This window comes from Ammospiza caudacuta, chromosome 6, assembly GCF_027887145.1.
Source record: "Ammospiza caudacuta isolate bAmmCau1 chromosome 6, bAmmCau1.pri, whole genome shotgun sequence".
In the NCBI taxonomy this organism is placed as follows: Eukaryota; Metazoa; Chordata; class Aves; order Passeriformes; family Passerellidae; genus Ammospiza; species Ammospiza caudacuta.
The window spans coordinates 45,506,204-45,526,898 of NC_080598.1; the positions used below are offsets into that span (position 1 = coordinate 45,506,204).

At 37.5% G+C, this 20,695-nt stretch overlaps 1 protein-coding gene across 7 annotated transcripts in view; it reads left to right on the plus strand.

Moving 5' to 3' along the window:
• NRXN3 (neurexin 3) overlaps positions 1-20,302 on the plus strand; it is a 908,017-nt gene extending 887,715 nt beyond the window's left edge. For 4 of the 7 annotated variants that reach the window (XM_058806342.1, XM_058806344.1, XM_058806345.1 and 1 more), the window contains one exon: positions 17,350-20,302. In XM_058806342.1, the coding sequence (XP_058662325.1) occupies positions 17,350-17,651 (302 nt within the window). In that variant the 3' untranslated portion in view covers positions 17,652-20,302. Of the gene's footprint in view, positions 1-16,725 lie in introns of all 7 variants that reach the window. The other 3 variants (XM_058806340.1, XM_058806341.1, XM_058806343.1) reach the window with 2 other exon arrangements.
• Positions 20,303-20,695: the final 393 nt, after the last annotated feature.

Here is a 20,695-nt window from a genome sequence, read left to right on the forward strand (position 1 = left end):
CCCTTCTCCATCCATTTTGAAAGGTAGTGCTTAAACTTCTCTAACAAAGAAAACAAGCTTCTGGGAGGGTGGGGTATACATTATCATGGTGTGAAGATTAGGGAGAAAGAATGCCAATACAAATGAGGTAAGCGGAATTAATCAATAGCAAAAAGCAGTCATCCTGAATTTTTGTTTAAAAATCTGTATGGACCTGAAGAATTCTGGTGTCAATCTTTATTTGTGAACATGTTGGCTTTACTTGTGATTCTAAAATAGATACAATTACCATAGTATAGATTTGTAGAATTGTTTGGGTGAGGAGAGACCTCAAATATCCTCTTCACCATGGGCAGGCACACCTTCCACTAAACCAGATTGCTCCAACTTGGCCTTGAACATTTCCAGGGATGGTGATTCTTTGAGAAACCTGTTCCAGTGCCTTACCACCATCAAAATAATTAATTTCTTCCTAATATCTAATTTAAATACACCTTGTTTTATTTTGAAGCTGTTGTCCTATCCACTACATACCTTTATAAAAGCTGCCTCTCCAGCTTTCTTGTAGGCCCCCTTTAGGTACTGGGAAAAGGTGCTGTAAGGTGTCCCTGGAGCCTTCTCTTCTCCAGGCTGAACAGCCCCAAATCTCTCAGCCTGTCTTCACAGGAAATGAGCTCCAGCCCTCAGCTCCATGACCATCCTCTGGACTTGCTCTTACACATCCTTCTTATGTTGGGGGCCCCAGATGCTAATATTATCAATACTAAAATAAGTTAACTTTTGGAATGAGATCTGTTTCTCTTCTAATCCAATCTTTTATGAAAACAGAGAAAATACCCTTCCCAGCCACTTTCTTGCTGTAATGCAACCTCTGATAAACAGCTTAAAGCGTTGGCTTCTGAATCACAGTAGAATTTATTCCAGTCATTCATGATGTTGAAAAAGAGGATTCAAACTTGCCTGCAGCAGCCTTCCATTGCTGTAATCCTGAACTTTCAAAAGAAAATTTGCAAAAACAGCACCCTCTCTTTATGCTTCTGCACTTGATGTCTAGTATTAAACTTCCCTGCAAAAACAAACAAACAAGAAGCCCTGCCAAAGATCCATTCCCAAATGCCTGAGTCACAGCACCATCCCCTCTTGTCTTTTCTAAATGATAGACAGAACTAGCTCACATGTTGAAAGCTTCTATACAAAGGATTCCCCCTGCAGTGCTTCAGAGCTAGATAGCTCATATGTTAGTTAGCTCTATTGTGTGACTGATGCAGTTACAAATGCTGCCTAGTAGGAGAACTGACGTCAAAGTATGGATTAACAGGCATTTGCCATTCCATCTCTAAGCACCTCTGCTTGAGATCTCAAGGGGATTGTAGTGCTTTTAAACATTATTAAAATCAAAAGCAAAGAGCATCTCCCATTGTCTGAAGTGGTGTGAGAGAACAACACCTAGCATACAGCCCAAAAGCTTGGCGCTCCCATTTTTCTTTTCTGGAGGAAGAATTGGGGTTCTGTTTATTTATGTTTACAGATTATCAGGGTTTTTACCTAGGGTTTTCTATCACTTCCCAGTGGTAATTTTGTAGAACGTGTCAGCAGTCTACTTGATAGTGAACTCCTCCTCAGTAACAGTCTCTTATGTACCATTTTTCCTTTACAGGTTACTGGGGATTAAAGCCTTAGTGTATGCAACATCAGCTCATTTTACTGAAGGAGAACTTGCCCTTGCCTTTTAGGATGGCTGTGGGGCAGTCCTTGTATCCATTCTAAAGATTTTTTTTCCTTTTTTTTGTCTGGAGACTGAAGTCCCATAGTCCTAGGACAGTTCTGAACTTCTAAAGGCTTCTTGTAACATAAGGAAAATGGCATTATCAGCAGGGCTGTACTGCTTCCATCATTTGGAAGATGAGCTTATTAATCCCTGATTTAGTGCAGTTTTTTAACATGTGCTTTAATAGGTCATTTCAATTCTTAACTCTTACACCCCAATTACTGTAGGAGGGAACTTAAAATTGCTCAAACTTAGTAGAATAAAGCATGCCCTATAAGAATCCCTATCGTGCCCTGTGATTACTAAAATAAAGAAATTTAGGTATGAAGACACAGGTAAATTAATCTTGTTCAAAACCTACTGGAATTAGTCTCTTCCCAACCATCACACTGTAAATTCTCTTCACTGTACATTTTACAAAGTAAAAAATTTACAAAGAAGTGATGTTCACAATGCTGAAAAGACATGGTTAATTATTTTTCTCGGTAATTGCACTATTTAGCTTGATATAATTACCAAGGAAATTGTGTATTTTTATTAGTTGGAATTCATCACCATGTTTGTAGTTCAGTTTACATGTTAACACCCTTGCTCTTTTCTAGAGCTTGTCCAACACTTTCCTTGGTACTGTGTGTACACTGTTAAAGGTTGTACTGATTTCCATTTAACTTTGAGAATACGGTGTAGCTGCATCAGTGGAGACTTCTAAAGTGAAATGCTTTGGATCTTTAATGTCTTCCACAGACATAAGTAATGCCTAGGATGTTCCTGGATTATTTAGCCATCGAAGAAGTGGACACTTTTCTTTGTGTGGTTTTACTTTATTTTGTTTACAACTCCAAGATAAAAAGCACAATATCTGTATCTGGACACAAGCTGCAAATGCAGGTTCCTCCCGGCACTGATTTGTCTCTGTAACAGGAGTATGAAATACTAAATGAAGAGGGGTTATTGAGGGCAGAACTAGAATCACTAGTTAGAATCACTCCTGCAGAACTAGAATCACTAGAATCACTCCTGCAGAAAATAAGCTTAAGTTCATTGCAAGAGAAACCTTTAACCAGTGATTCTGCTGTGCTTTGGGTTCTTCTCTCACAAAGCAAGGAAGGAAGTTCCATCCACTGAGTTACTTGCAGTTGGATTAGCTGCAGACTTTGAAAATGTAATGTGCTTATGCTGTTTTAGGGATTAATTCAATTCCTTTGTAGGAACTTTCAACAGAAATGGCAAATGTAACCTAGTTTGCAAGTGATTAAAAATATTGCACTGAAAAAGCGTTCTGCCTACTTCTGAAGTACACAACCTCCTTTCAGATAGTTGCAGAGAGCGACAAGCTCTCACCTTAGCCTCCTTTTCTCCAGGTTTAACAATCTCAGCTGCCTCAGCCACTCCCTGTAGGACTTTCCAGACCCTTCAGCGGCTTTGTTGCCATTCTCAGGACATGTCCCAGCACCTCAGTGACTTTCTTGTAGTGAGGGGCCCAACATCTAGCATAGCACTTAAGGTGTGGCCTCACCAGCACAGGGAGACAACCACTGCCCTGCTCCTGCTGGCCACGCTATTTCTGACAGAGCCCAGGATGCCACAGGCCCTCTTGCCCACCTGGGCACACACTGGCTCATGTTCAGCAGCTGTTGACCAGCAGCCCTCAGGTCCTTTTCTGCTGGGCAGCTTTCCAGCCACCTTCTGTCCTTTAGCACTGCCTGGGGTTGTTGTGACCCAAGTGCAGAACCCAGCTCTTGGCCTTGTTGAACCTTGTACAGTTTTATCTCAGCCCATTGATCCAACCTGTCCAACATGATGTGACTTCTGAGGATGCCACTTCTGAGAAGATACGCAGAAGTCATGAAGTATTTACTAGCATTTGGACAACCTGATGACATGTATTTTTACCTGTCCACTTCATAGCTGTATACTGAAGAAAGGAGAAGACACTTATATAGCCTTGCTGCTCTATATTTGTGGATTAGCAGAAAATTATTTACATTTTAGTATTGCAGAAATATGCAGAATTTTTGCTATGTATGTGTAGACCGAAGACAGTAAACTATTCCTGCTCCCACTCAAATTATTGGATGTCACTCTGCTGCTGAGTTTGTCACTATGAGAATCTGGGTTTTGGTTGCAAAATCCCTTCAGAAACACTTCTTTCTATTTAACTGACTTCTAGGATTAAATAAGTTTGGCTTTACATTAAAAAAAAAAAAAGCCATAGCTGGGCTGACTACAAATATCAATCTTCAGTCTTTCAAAAAACATTACAGCAGATCTTGCTCCCTGGAGAAAGAGACAGTTTAGAGCTGCATGGGCAGAATGCTTTCAGGCCAGTGATACTGGTTGGGCTGCTTAGCACTGGAAGCATCAAATACTCTTTGATTTGAAGGACTGTGAAAAGATAATAAGCTTATGGCAAACACCTGAAAAATTCTTTACTGCTGTGGCAGTTTAGCCCTATGATTTCCTTAGCTCTCAGAGCTATACATGTGCTTTCATTTCTGATGATAGTTTTTTTGCTCATTGCTATAAAGAAGGCCCACTAATTAACACAAACCCAAACAGAACAGTATGTGGGACTTTGCCAGTCATTTTCATATAGATATTCTTACTATGGATTGCTTTTTTATTTCTAAGCTTCAGATGTGCGCATGGGCTTAGAATGAGAGAGCTTTTTACCAGTACAAACAGCTGGTGCAAGAGAAGTGATATAACTAATTTATATTCTTATGCTCTTCCTATCTCTGTGTTTTGTAGTGGACCAGCTAATTCAATACACTTGGCTTGCAGATTAAATTAGTGCTGATAGCTGATGGGAATCACAGGAACAGATTTTTATTCTGAGTTGGGTGTAGGAAACTTGCTTTGAAACTTAGTATTTAATCCTATTAATCTATAAGCTATTTGTTACTTGTGGTATGCTAAGCATTCGTTTGGCTGGATGGTCAAAAAACACTATGAAAGGTTAAAAACATGCAAGAATGAACAGGTTGTTTTGGGAGCTAGTACAAGCAGGAAGAACCAGAGTTGTGTTGCAGTGGATAGAACGCAAATAATTTGGGATTCAGTGTCTTAGAGAAGAGAGAAACGATCAGCTTTAATGGAGAGCAGGGACATGAAGTTGTGTAAGGGGAGGTTTTGGTTGGATATTAGAAGAAGGTTCTTCACCCAGAGGATGGTTGGGCACTGGGACAGGCTCCCCAGGGAAGCGGTCACAGCACCAGCCTGACAGAGCTCAAGTGTTTACACAATACTCCCAGGTGCAGGGTGGGACTCATCTTGGGGATGGATGGTGCTGTGCAGGGCCACTAGTTGGACTTGGATAATCTTAGTGGATCCCTTTCAATTCTGCCTATTCTGTGATTCTGTGACTAAAGTGGTAAAAGACATGGAAGTTCCAGAGGTTAGCATGAATCTGGGTACTGCAGTGCAGCCCTAGATCCCAATTTACCATCCATTTTTCATATTGCTTTTTAACACAAACACACACACGCACACACACAGAGACATGTGCATTACCTTACTTTTCTTATTTCCCTTTAAAATGCAACTTGAAAACAAAAAGTAGTATAATAAAACTTCATCATTGAAGCCACTGAACAAGGAGCTTTTTGCATAATTGTTTCCCTGTTGATATATGGATTTTTTCATTTGAAAACACTGGCTATCAGCTCAATCCTTCAAGCAATAAACTTGTAAGCTTTGATAATACAGATGTTTATACTCCCAGTCCTTTGATCTACTTTAAGTTTTTGAAAATTTAAAAAAAAAAAAAAAGGCTGCTTTTTAGTCTTTGTTTTTGAGGAATAATTTGCTAAGTGTTCGGTAATAAAATAGCATCTTATAATTTTATGTGGAACCATTTAGGATCCAATTTTCAAATTAGGACATCTAATTTTTATTATTAACTGCCAGAATTTTTTTAAATACTGAAGAAGGTTTTGCCAGCCTCAACAGAAGTTGTTGGACCCAAATTTTCTGAAGAAATCTACTTCTATTCAAGCACCTCTGTATTGACCAAATAAAAAATTGCTTAGCACCCTTTAGATCCTCTTCTAAAGCTAACATCAATATTTCCTTTACAAAATCTTGTCATCTCTTGAAGTGTCTCTGGCTCCAGTTGTGGTTCTCTCTTTTGATCTTACAGGCAATAAAAGGCTTTTGCAGACCCTCATGCAATGAGTTAGAAGTTCATCGTCAAATAGGGCAGAAGTATTTTCTGGAGATGCCTGACATGGACTGCACAGTTGGCAACCATGCCTTACAGTCTGTTTTGCATCAAAGAGAAGGCACTCAGTTCTAATGTGCTGAAGGGGGATATTTCACTGCTCTGAAAATCCAGCTGCAAGTCATGACAAATACTGATTAAAATTCAAAGCTTAAATGCCTCTTTGTGAAACTCCCTAAGTACAATTAAACTAGAGGCTCGGAATCCTGGTGGGGAGTGATGTCCAGGGACACTAACCTTGTAACCTTGCCAAACAAAAATCTCCACTGAGGTCTGAAAAGGCCTCACTAAATTTTTTCATATTTCTAACCAATTTTTTTCTGATCCATAAATTAATCCCCAAATTTTCCTATGTAGACCATGTTTTGCTTCCTGTAACCTGCATGTTTTGTCCCTGGTATTACCCTGACCAGGTTTCCTCTTCTGTGGTGTGACCTCTTCCCTTCCTAACATGTTTACCAAAGGGATGTAGGAGACAGGTCCACTGTAGCCTCCCAGCATAGGCATGGTACATTCCAGCTACAGCTGCACTGTGCTGTTAGTCAGTGCAACCTCATCACTTCTGAAGTAGAGCTCTTATATAACTCCTCTCAGAACAGGACACTTTTCAGTAATACATCTAAAACCAACCCAGGCTATTTAATTTTTATGGGGTTTATACTTATTTAATATTCCCCAGAACTAACACTGATCTGTCAGTGGCTTTAGAGGGGCTATTGCTCCTCACATTCATAAGTACCAGAACATCTTACCTGTTTGTTATCATACCTACACAGAAATACCCCTGGCCACATCCACAGGGAGGAAATCCTCATTATTCCCAGAAATTCAATCTCAAGAGCGCTCCCACTTCAACTGATTGGTGGTAGCATGACATTATGACGGCTCATGGAATGATCTTACTGACATTCCTGATGGAAAGCTAAAGTGTCTGCAGTGCTTACAGCCAGATTCTCCCACCTGCTGGAGAGATTTCTCTTAGGCAGGGTCCAGAGCTTTATATGTAATTTTATTGTCTTTTAAAACACCAAACAAAACTGTTTGTTTGCCTGTGGTCCTGAGTTCCTTCTTGGAAGGACTCTGATATCTAAGTGATGATCTTTACAAAAGAAAAACGCAGACATCATATGTGTCATTAAGGAATTCAGAGAAAGCTGAGGACCCCTCTAGGATATATAGTATCTGGAATACTGTTTCAGGAAAGTACCAATTAGTAATAGCTCCTTGAACTTTTAATACTTTTGTAGCATAGGAGAAAGTAGTCTCTGTCTTAATGCTAGCAGTGGCAGCATTTTCTGCCACTAGGCAGGAAAATATGCCACTGATTTCAGGTGTGCCTTGGAGTCAGAACAAGGGATGGAGTTTGGTGTTTTGGACGGATTCAAATAGGTCATAGTCAGGGTGAAAAGTCTATCCTAGCATAGCTTATAATTTCTCCTCACCCTTTTGCCCTTCTGACATCCCCCAGAAATGCAGAGATCCTGCTGGAATGTGCTTTGCCCTTTCTGGAGAGGCATGGATGGTACACCCCTTGTCCGCACCTTCCCTTCTGCCTGCCCGCCCCCAAACCCTTGCTTGCTCTTCTGTTTTTCTACTTTCCCTAAATGCAACTTACTTTAAGCATGCATTATTATTAACATCCTACAGTAAAATTAAGCTATTATATAACCCATTTGTCGATCTCAGCCAATTTCTTCTATCTTTTTCTATGTCTATTTATGACATACATCCAGACTGCACGTCCTTTTTTTTTTCCTCTCCATGTTTATTTTAAAAATAAGTGATAAAAAAAAGATGTATTAAAAAAAAAAGCAACACTCAAGGGTGGTGGGGTTTTTGGCCGACAATTGAAAACATATTTGAATGGGAGGGGGATGGAAGGAAAGAGAATCCGATTATTTTTTTTTAAAATTTCAAATTATGAAAGTGTCCCTAGACTGCTTTGTCTGTTCCTTTCAATGTGTGCATCTGGTTTGTCCATCTTTGAAAGTGTGTGGAATAATATTTTCTTTAAAAATAAAATTTCAAAGTCCAGCAATTGTTCTTATCTCCCTTCTTCCTGGGAACAAAGAGAACTCTCTATTTCATCTTTTGCTTTTTTTTTTAGTATATCTCTTCATAGTTCTATTTTGATGTATTTCTTTTCAATGGTTGAATATCTATCTTAGATTTGGTTTGTTTCAATCTAATAATGAAAAAAAAAACAAAACAAAAGAGTTATGAATTGTTTTCTGCAATTTTTTCCCTCTATTTCTGTCTTTAAATAAGGAACTACTTCACTGGCAGAATCCTACAGCTGTATTTTTGAGATTCTCCAGGGAATCTGAATATGAAAGCAGTCTAATTTGACAGTGGGGAAGGGGTATGCAAACATGATCTTTACATTTGAAACAGTACATTTGATGTACACAAGAAACAATTGCCTCAAATTACTGAGAATACACTGTCAATTTGATGGACTTCAGAAAAGATGATTCTTAGAACAAGAAGGCTGTGGGTAGCTACAGATGAAGTTGTTCTAATTCCAATGCATAAAACTAGTTTCCTTGTTTTTTTTGTTTTACTCTCTGGATATTATTATTATTACTATTATTATTATTATTAGTTTGTGTACTTTTACTGCTATTTTTAGTAGGGAAAAGTCTTAACTGTTTTTATAATTTGAGAACATTTAATGAAAATGTAAATATTAATATTATAATTATTAATTTTTTGTAACTTGCATGTTGAAGAAGTTGCAGCTTAGGGTTTGTGAGATTGTCAATGTTAGAGTTCTGTTCTTTCTTTTTGTTGATGGGCATGAATATGCTCATTTGTTTTTGTATATTGCCCATCCCTTCCTTACAGCCAGAAGCTCTAATGCTGCTAGATCACTCCGTACCGCCCTTACATGGACATGGCAACTGACTTACACATTCACTCCCATCATCTTCATCTCCTGTGTAGTACACTCATAGATTTTTACACTCCCACTCCATCCACCCTAAGCATTTTTTCTTCCCATAAGTTTCCCTTCACCACCCCTTTCTTTAGCATTGTTAAAATTTTATGTGCAGTCATCCATTCCTTAAAACACACACACACAAAAATTATAGAAAAAAAGAAAATGTTTAAAAAAATATATATCAAATTGACCAAAAAGGCAAAAAAGCAACAAACTTTGCTTTTCAAAAAAAATTATATGTAGATATGCAAACAAGCAAAAGTAAATTCAATAAATTGTACAGGATTTTTCAACTGCAATATGCTAACAACTTTACATAAGATAAAAAAATACAACCAAAAACAGCAGAAAATAAAAAGTTCAAATTTGTTAAGGTGCAAGATTTTTTTCTTTTCATGTTATGTGGTGTGGATGTATGTGTTGTTGCCTCCCTGTATCGCCCTTTGTTGTAAAACAAATATATTTAAAAAGAAATAATAAACATTTTGCTAAAGAAGTTTTTAAGAAACAACAGCAAAAAAAAGCAAGTTACAAGAATGTGGCAATGCTACTTGTCCAAGAGCATTCTTACACAACTTTCTTTTGTAAATTTTTCCTTTCATGCCAAAAAACATGCGGGCAATTTGTTGATGTAAGTTGACTGTTATGAAATCAATGTGGTATGCTTTCTAAATATTTTTATGTATTTTTGGTTACCTTTTTTTAAAGGAAATAATGTTTTTGATTTTCATAATTTTTTTCAGTTCACATAGGTTTTGATCTTTCTTTTGCTGATAAAGTGAATTACTTGTTCTGTTTTTTCCTTTTCTGACCTTGTTGCTGTGGCATTTTTATTTTCTAGTGTATGGTTTTGCTTTATGAAAATACATATAAGTTTATTTATTTTTTAATCAGTTTGTAGTTGCCTTTATGTTATGTGCTCTTTGTATATTGTCGATTGCTATATTGTATTGTGCATAGGATGGGGTGAAGGAGTCTGAGGCAATTTGGTTCTGATCTTTCTCAGTCCCCCTCTAGAAGCTTTCTTTCCCTTTCCCCACACGAATCACCAGTAACATTACTTCTTTTCATGTTACTTAGATTGTATTTAACCTGGTGGTGTAGCCTTCATGTCAAAATTTATGGGACTTCTTTAGCATTTTGGGAGTTCTCTGGGTTTTCCTATTGCAGCTCTACACCATTCCTACTTTATTCCCATGAAAGTATTTTATTTCTATTGAATTTTTTCATTGCTGATTATGTGCCTGATGTCCAGTCTAAATGATACTCTCAAGTGTACTCTTACCAGGTCAGTGCACCCACCATATTGCTATTAGTATCAGACTTGATAGCATCGTACGGAAGTTATGCAGACAGATCCTGAACCTCTAAAATTTCCTTACTTCAAAAGAAGTTTCCATTAGTTTCTTCAAAAAGCAGTGACTAAAATAAGAGAAAGCTGTACTTCTTTGTAAGTATATATGTGTTCACCATTTCTGCATAGTAATGCTGTGCTCAGCAGGTATATTAGGTTCAACCATCAAGTCCCTGGGACAACTGGTACTGAAAACACAACAAATAATTATACTGAATAGGAAGCTGTCACCAGGTAATCATAAAAGTTTAAAATAGTGGTGGGAGATAGAGGAGGACGTGCCTCAATTGGTTCAGAGAAGCTCAGTGTCTGAGCACCAAAATTCTTGGTTTTGCCCCAGAATTTTGCTTCTAGACATGATGTCAGGACCTCTCTGGAAGGTTCTGTTTCACTAAAACTCCACAAAGGTGAGCAATAATTTACATCAGTAACAGACAGCCCAACGTTAACTTGGGATTCATGACCTCTCAGACTCTGTACCTTCATGTTGCTCATGAACCATCTGTTGGGAAACACTGCATTTACTGATGACTTTTAATATAGTTGGAGGGAGGGGCTTAGGAAATGGTTTTCAACAAACTCCACCAGAAATCTAGTTTTATCAAATGACTTTGAGGACTATATAGTGTCTGAAATTAAAAGGAGATATCTCAGATAAAGAGTTGTAGTTTGCCATTGTAGAAATCTTGCTTTTTCTCTCTACTACTCTCTGTCAATTGCAATTAATTCAGACTGCAAGAGTAGAAAATATTGAGAATGTTCATATACTGGGTTTTGTGTTAGCATCATCATTCCTTTCAACCAGAGACTGTATTCTGAATAATTTCCTCTTTTTATCCTCAGAGGACTCAAAGCAGAATTAACTAAATACCATTAGACTGAAATTTATGAACTCAGTCTTTTAATAAGAAATTATCATGTTGATACAGGGCAGGGGAAAGGTAAGGAATTAGTTCTCTGGCAAGTATTCCATATTAAAAATGGAGTCAGACTTCAGAGGAACATCAAAAGAATAGAATTAAAATTGCAAACTTTGGATGCAGAATTTCAAGTACCTGCAGGAATGGATGAATTGTGCAGCCTTTATGGATGACAATTTAAAGCTCCTCAGTTGCAGCTGGAAAAGAGAGACTATAAGGTGTGTTCCTTATCATCAGCAGCAGAAGATTAATCTTTCAGGCTTCCTTTTTGTGTGCCTTTTGTCCTTTATCAGTCTGATGCCTGAAACTCCACTGAAGTAATTGTAGCTCTAAAGATGAAAACCACCAGCTGCCACAGTTTTTCATGTTGTTTTATTTATAGAATTTTTTTGTGCCCTCTGCATTCCTGGCTTGCCCACACCATCCTCACAGTTCATAAGGCTTCTATTAAATTTTAAACACTCCGTCTTTTCCTGTGGCAGAGGACTCTGACTAGAGCTCAGCTCCAGAGGTATGAAATATATATCTATAAATACACTCATAAAGCAAAAAGCAGGGCAGCTCCAAGGCTTAAGTAGACCTTTTATACCCCCAGTGCTCTTGGTAGTTTAAAGAAAAGAACAACTCCATGAAAGCAGTATATGTGTTACATTAAAAGGCTAATTTTTAATTAATATATGCACACTCTCTGGAATGAGAAGGCCAAGCAAACCACTGGGCTCTTTGGTATGAGATTTCCCACCTCACAGACTTCAGTTCTCTCAGAGCTCCTTCTGGTTTGGTGTTAAGTTTTTTGGACTTGGGGTTTTTTTTTTTTCATCTACACTGTGGATGAGTTTTGCATATATGTCACTGCCAAGGAAATTATTTTATCTGTTCCTCTTTTGTTTAGTTCTGTGGCATTGTGTTTTCAAGAGGAGCTTTTTAAAACACATGTTTCTATTCAAGAAACATCTATTCCCTGCTTAGGGGAGAAAGCACAAAGTAGGTGAAAAATAAATCTGGAAAATCCTTGTGAAATCTTTAGTTTGCTAAAGTAACCCTGAATTCAATGCACACACTTTTAACAGCTGTTTAACAGCCAACAGAAAAAAAAAAAAAAAAAAAAAAAAAAAAAAAAAAAAAAAAAAAAAAAAAAAAAGGGAGAAAGAAACCTATAACTACCAGGAAACAGCCTATATCATTCCCAAGCAGAATCTAAGTCTTACATGAATATTTGTTTGAAAGCCATGGCCCAAACAGGGTTGCAGCCTTGCTTTTTTCTTTCACAGAATAGAGAATTTGGAAATTGAACCTGTAAGTTTTATTCAAGGCTGCAAAGCATTAATTTTGCAGTTGAAAAATGGGTAGACACTGTGAGGAGAGAAGAAAATTTGACATACATAAGACCTCTCTCAAACATATTTCTCTTCAAAATTGTCATTGTTTTTCAGGGGCTCCTCTAGCTCTTTCTAGAGGCCTAAATCTGTAAAACATTTGCCTTCTACAGCAAACCATTCAGGATCCAAATCCTGCATAAGATATTCTTGACAACCAAGTTTTAGTTTTTAAAATCTTTCAGTGTTCACCTTTAATCTGATGTGGGGCCTGGGCAAGAGGCATCACTACTCCACCATCAAAGGACCACTGGCTCCAGGCAGCTTCCTGCACCCTCAGCCATTCTTCTGTGAAAGATGATTCCCCTACACACACACTCAATCTGCTGGTCATCAGACTCCCTCTCGTGTCTCTTACCTGCAGAAATGTAGTACCACTTACAGAGTTGCTTGCAGGACTGATATGAAAGTCTGCAATTGCTCCACAGATATTGTTGATCATATTTCTCACACTTTCCTGGGAACTTTTCAGGATTTACATTCCCTGTTATCCTTAAATAACACATTTCTCTTAGACTGAGTGGCATTTTTATCATGTCATTTTTAAGGATGTTTTTATTCCCCTATAAATCACATACCCCAGGAAGTATTCATTGTGCTTGCATCCTGTTAAACTTACAGCTTCAAGTTTGCTGTGAGGTTTGCATAGATGCCTAACAATGCAATAAAAGAGAAGCCAGATTTGATACCTAAAGTGCTTTTTCTGATTTACTGTCACACAGCCTTTTTTGGCCTCAGTTTCTTCTATTATGGACAATTAAAAAATTAAAAATCAAAACATAATTACAACCTTTTCATCTATCTGATCCACCACGAAGGTAAATGTAACAAATTAACTCCTTGATGGAGAAGTGACTCCTAAGGAAGGACCTTAAACAGTCTCTATTTCTTGAGTATGCAACTAACCATAGTGTGAATCATTGGACAATTTGGAATAAAAACTAGTGATGAGATTAAATAATTGAATCAAAGTTAATCCACTGCTCCTGGTATGATAGTTATTTCTCTCCTCACTTACATTGAGAGATGAAAGCTTTGTAAAACTTAGTCCTGACTCTGTCTTACTGCCTTCCATCCACCAGACTTGCTGGCATCGAAAATCTCCATTATTTTCTCCATCACTTATGTAAAACCTGAGTTATCATAGCAAGTCTATCAACTTTACTTCATATTTCAAGACAGCTGTATTCATTTTTATAATTCCAGTAGTTTTGATCATTATCTCAAGTCCTCAATAGCAACAAAAACTATATAACTATGACCTGCTTTTAAATGCAAAGGTTATTGGGGAAAAAGGATAAATACATATTAAATGGGAAAAAGGATAAATACATATTAAATATAAAAAATGTCTGATTCCTTCCAGGAAATTAATCATTAGGAGGACCAAAATAACTTCTTTTTGGATGAAAGCTACCCAAAATATTGCTCCAATGGGTGGCAGATCAACTATATACTGATGCTCTAGGCCAGTATAATAGCTTTTAAGAACAAAGGCACTTCAAGGCTCCAGATGAGCAATTAAAAGCTGACCAACTTTTTTTTCCAGTTGAGTGTCACAGATGATGGATGCAAATCACAGATGAGTATTGCAATTGAACAGTAAAACACTGATCTTAAAAACTGTTTAAAGAAACACTATCTATCCCTAACTTTCTGGAACTTAAATTCCAGGGTCATGCCATTTGTTGCAATCCTCACTTAAATTCTGTTATTTTTATACATTTTTTTGCCAGGCTCACAGATGATCTTTCCCTCAAGGCATACTCCGAGTTCATCCTGAGACCCCCTGTTTGCATAGATTATAGATGCTCTACTCAAGCCATGGATATAGGCCTTCTGGACATGTATAAATCATATTATATGCTCTAGTTTCTGCATTGCTCAGAAGACAGCTCAGATGCGTGAGCACAAAATGCAGTGCAGCCATTTGGCAGACTCCACTGTAGGCTTTTTTACATAATTTTTTTGAAAGCATGTCGTTTAGAGACATTGATACTTATTTTTTCAGTCTCTCTGCAGTAACAAAAGAGATATATGAACATACTGAGGAAGCTCAGGAAACTAAACAACATGTTCAAATTGTCCCTTTGTATCTTAACTTAAAACTAGCTTTGCATGAAAGTATGCAAAGTACCACATTTCTTATTTTGGTGTAATTTCAACCCTGGTACCTCTGAGGGAATTCCGACTGTTTCAATTGATTAAACTGTGTCACCACTTAGTTTCCCATTAAGGAAAAGAATAAGCCATATTGCTATTTCAGCTATCCAGATTTAATCAAACTGTTAAGTACCTTTTTCAGTATATTTCTATCTCCCATGTGTAATTTGTTCAAATTATTTGCTCTCCAAATACATTTAGAAGGTATTTTGATTTTAGATAATATTCCTTATAGACATTCCATAGACATTACTGGCAGAATTCAATGGGAAACAAGTGCATATAATATATAGGGTAGATTTTGAGAGAGTAGAATTTTTGACCTTGATGAATTCAGCATTGTAGCAATGCCAAACTGTTCATTAGCAGTTATTAATACATAACTAAAACCCAGAATTATTTATTTAGAAACTACAATTCCTTTTGAACATTCCCCTAAAGCAATGGTGAGTATAAATCAAAATTTCCTGTGCATTAGGAATACTTACTGAGTTGTACTCCTTTGAACAGATCTAGGTGATTCTCATTATGTTAGCTGAACAATTCAATTTATATTTTAAGCTGCTTACTTACATGGCTAGGCAAAGAAAAATTACCCAAAGGAAAATCTATACACAAACTTTCAAAATCAATATAATTCACTCTAAAAAAAAAATTGTTGATGACCTGTATGTCAACAGAAGACTATATAAACAGAGGTAGAGGAATTAGATAAATTAATAAGATTCCACACTTTTTTTTTTTTGTCCACAATATAAAACACTGGAGTTTTAACTACCATATACTGAAAAATAGAGGTGCAGTCACATTATGATATAGAGACAACAGAAGGCTATTTCCCTAAAAGTAGCAATATGGCTGCTCAGAATCCAAATCACAGAACTGATACACTGATTTTCTTGTTTCATTTGCAGCTTATATTGTTGTAAGGTACAAATGTTACATCTATAGCTTTATTGTTCTGCCTGAAGAGGAGACCATAAGTCCACCTTGTTTTCAGCCCTCTGTAGGCAGGTAAACATCCTGTTAGAAATCAGTAGAACTGATTGCAACTGTGTGCCTGTCAAGAACATGTAACAGTATGTGTGAAGACAATTTCTGCAGTGCAGTCCTGGGCTCAAGTGCTAATTTGGTTCTTTAAAGTCCTTATTCACTTTTTTTGTCAATCACTATAAAATCTATCTTAATTTTTAATCAAATTATAGTGAATGAATATCAAGAAGAATGGAAGATGAAGATAGCATGGCACTAGTAGCCCCAAAAGATGCAAGGAAAGGGACATTCCTAGTGTCAAACAGAATGCTAAAGAAAGATTAAAAAGAAATGAACATATTGAGTAGAGCTCTATACCTTCATGGACCCAGTAAGTACTTGGTTCTTATTCCATCCCTCATGCTCATGAACCTTCCCACAATTTAAAAGCCAGACAATGATCAGGAAGAAATGGATGAATGGAAAACACCTTAGGGAAAGGACTTATATACTGCTACAGAGGGTGAGCATATCAGATGACAGAGAAGAAATACCACTGTTATTTTAAATGAAAATAATCAGAAGAGGAAAAACTGGCAAGATGAATGGTGGAAAATAAAGCTAGGAGAACATTGGTCTATGGCAGTCTAAAGTAATTAATTTAAATAGTCTTCTAACCAAATGCTTGAAAAAAATCACTACCAAAAATTGATGACCACAGAGTCACTTGAGAGTATCTCCAAAAATAAAAAAATTTGGATCTGTAAAAATTCAGGGTATTCACTGTACATATCTAGCATAGGTAGGAAATGGAGCATTCACTTTACCGATGCCCGAGCAGGGTGGGAGGGAACAATGAAAGGCAGCCCCAAAAAAGTATGTAGGTAGTGAAGCTAGAGAGAGAGAAAGCTGATCCCTGACACCTTTTCATAATGCCCAGATCCTCTCTCACCCTTAAGTGAACTGAAAATGGTGCATTGTGTCATTAAAATGTACTAATCTTTTTTTTTTCTCTTTTCCATCCCAGGAGGTGAATTAGTTATCCCTCTACTTGTAGAAGACCCTTTAGATATCCCTCCTATTGCTACTCGTGCACCTTTCATTACACTTCCCCCTACCTTTCGCCCCCTCCTCACCATTATTGAGACCACCAAAGATTCCCTGTCCATGACCTCTGAGGCGGGGTTACCTTGCTTGTCGGACCAAGGCAGCGATGGTTGTGATGATGATGGCTTGGTGATATCTGGGTATGGCTCAGGGGAAACCTTTGACTCTAACCTACCCCCTACTGATGATGAAGATTTTTACACCACCTTCTCCTTGGTAACAGATAAGAGTCTTTCCACTTCAATCTTCGAAGGTGGCTACAAAGCACACGCACCCAAGTGGGAATCCAAGGACTTTAGACCTAACAAAGTCTCCGAAACTGGTAGGACTACTACCACGTCTTTGTCCCCTGAGCTGATCCGCTCCACAGCTTCGTCCTCGACTGTGATGATTCCCAAATTGCCAGCTGGCAAAATGAATAACCGTGAGCTCAAACCCCAGCCTGACATAGTCTTGCTTCCGTTGCCCACTGCCTATGAGCTAGACAGCACAAAGCTGAAGAGCCCGCTAATCACTTCCCCCATGTTCCGTAATGTGCCCACAGCAAACCCCACGGAGCCGGGAATCAGACGGGTTCCGGGGGCCTCAGAGGTGGTCCGTGAGTCGAGCAGCACAACGGGGATGGTCGTCGGCATTGTGGCTGCTGCCGCCCTCTGCATCCTCATCCTCCTGTACGCCATGTACAAGTACAGGAACAGGGACGAGGGGTCCTATCAGGTGGACGAGACGCGGAACTACATCAGCAACTCAGCCCAGAGCAACGGCACGCTCGTGAAGGAGAAGCAGCAGAGCTCAAAGAGCGGCCACAAGAAGCAGAAAAACAAGGACAAAGAGTATTATGTGTAAAAAAGAATAATTATTTATATATAAATATAGAAATACTTAATGAGATTTAACTGAGATATCAGAACCATTGCAGCGAACGAGATGATTGGGAGATATCATTTGTGGGAAAAAGTATTGGGAAAAAATTTCAGCAGTGACTGTTAATGTCTAAGTCCTCACTTGGAGTCAGCAAACTTTGCCCTAATGTATTATAAAGCACACTTAGCGTTCTGGAGATGGCGCGCACAGCTCTGCTCTGTTAGTGAACTTGGACATCTCCAAATCTCCTCCTCCGCTGAACTTTCTGCAAAGGTAGAAGACTTCATGGCTTACTTGTTTCATATCTCCAAGTGAGTCTTTAACAATGTTCGTGATCCCTGACTGTATCGATAATTTTTCAGTTTACTTATTTAAAAAAAAAAAAAAGAAGGAAAAAGAAAAAATATAAACATTATTAAACAACAAAGATGTATTGAACAAACTGATCTGGCCATGTCCAGCATACACATAACTTCGAGATTGGAGGAGGGGAATAAATGAGTTTGGAGATTGTTGGTTTTTTGATTTGATTTTGTTTTGTTTCTTGGGTTGCTTTTTATTTGGTTTCTTTGGTTACTTTGGGTGAGGGAGGGAAGAGTGTAGTGGAATGACGTGGGGGGTGACCCAGGACACTAGAAGAAATCTCGGAAAAAAAATCCATAATAAATAAAGAAAGACTATTGCCATATATGAATTCAAAAGCTACCCATGGTGTTTACTCTGCATATCTGGTTGTATTGTCTCTAGAATCCATCATCTTGTAGTAAGTTGTTTGCTAACAACGCAGTGACAGTGTCTAATGAGTGGTGCTGAGGAAAATTGTCATGGAAAGGTGGTTCTCTTGGATCTGGCTCCAGTATTTGCAATTGAACTGAAGAGCAGATGGGTTATGGTCTGTTCTGAGCAGTTATTGGCTTTATTTGAGTATAGCACTCAGTATGCATTTGACAACCAAAGTATGGTTAATGGGATTTGGAGATTCAAAAACCAATGCTTAAAAGTTATTAACTGTTCTGAACTGAATATACTGTGCAAAAGTAAAGGAGCCTTCCTCTGGGATCTGGTTCTGTGACATTGCAATGCATGCAAAAAATAATAATAAATCAGTTTAATAAAGTGATCAGAAAGACACCACTGAGTTCAACTTGTGACAAGACCAATGAACATCAGAAAAGCTAAACACTTGTAAAAGAATGCAAATTACACAGTTTTTTTGACATATAACTGTTTTTCATATGTAATATTTTAATTTTGTAGCTTGACATTTCAGATCATCTCTGTCTTTCCATTTGCCCTATTCTCCCTTTTCCTTCTCTTTTATATAAAAGAAAATAAATAAAGCTGCTGTGACACACAAAAAATAATAAAGAAAAATTAATTTAATAATTTCATATATATATATACACACAGATATATTTATCATGGTATGTTTGATGGGACGGCTGGAACAGAAGTTCTGTTATGGTCTTAATGTGGAATAAGAATGTTCTTGAAGAACAGAGTAAAAAGAAACAGACAACAAAAGCAAACCTTAAAATGTGAAGGGAGCGTGTGTTTTAGCTTTGTCACAGTTACCTGTGTCAAAAAAAAAAAAACCCTGAAATTTTGTTTACATATTTTACTACTATTTTTTTGCTAGTATAATTTCTATATGGATACCCTAATGGTGTATATACTGTTTTATGGTTAAATTGGGAATGTCTTATGTTTTATTTAACTTATTTAATTTGGTTGTTTGGTTTCTACATTTTCCCAGTTATTGTGAAAAGGATTATCTTACTGTACAGAACAATAGTGAGGTGGTTTGATGGCCATGCCTATCATGTGCAAAAAAGTAGATGAGGGAGAGAGAGACAGAGTGGGAAACAACAGAAACCAAGACGGGTTGAGAGCCCTGGGATATCAGAAATGAAAACTTTTGCTGTATGCGGATGAAAACTAATCAGCTGTTTAGGTTTAGAAATCTACTCTTGCTGGTGTTTATAAGTCGCATGAATATTTGACTTTGAAGAAGTTTCATCAGATACACACACGCACATGGGAACTTAAATTCAGAAAAACAGTCTTCTCAAACACATAGAGAAGGCACTTTCATGTTAACAAATATTTTCAGTGCGTGTATGTGTGCGTGTGTGTGGTGTGTGTGTGCGTGTGTGAGGTTGAGCTTTTTCTTTTTTATTTTTTATACAAAAAAGAAAAAAAGACAGGTTTTAAAAAGGTATGAAAGCACGATTTTAGATGACTTAACTGGCCGAAACTATATAAAAGTTGATTATATCTTGATGTCTGTAAAAGATTGCTGTTCTTGGAGTCTTGGAGTCTTGTGAAATGATTTCCTGCTTTCTTTCTTCCTTCCCTTTTTGCTTTCCTTTTTTAAGTTAAAGGAAAAATATTTACACTTTCCTTTTTTGTGTAAGTTTCTATTGGACAGTTTTTGGGAACATGTGCATTTCTGTATGTGGGCTACTACCATATCCCTGTTGCTTTATGGACAACCTGGAGAATTTTTTTTTGAGTTATCGTGATGTTATTGCTTTTTTTCCCTTTCTTTTTCTTCTTCTTTTTGATTCTTTTTCTTTTCTTAGTTGCAGTTTGTTTAAAGATATGCTTAGCAATAAAATGTTCTTCCCAAAGCCCTGAATCTTGCTGCGTTTTTATTTCCAAAAGACTTCAGGGAAATTCCAGACCTTTAAAGGTGGAAATATTCTGTGATGCAAGTATCCCCCATCCCACAGGAGTGTTTATCCACCAAATCACAGAATCATGTTCATGTTTGCATTCTTCTTTTAGTCCAATGAACCTTTTTTCTTTCCTTTGCAGAGATATAAATTAAACTTGAGTCTGGAGTCTATTTCATACCACTTCCACCACCTCAGTTGCATCATTCTCTGTAGTACGGGTTTCAGTTATCTCAGATAAAAGCATACCTAGGACATTGACTTAGTATGCCCTTTCTTATGTGCTCCCTTTTAAGTGTGTAGCTCTTTCAATTATTTTTATGGGATTCTTGATTCATCTTTGGTCAG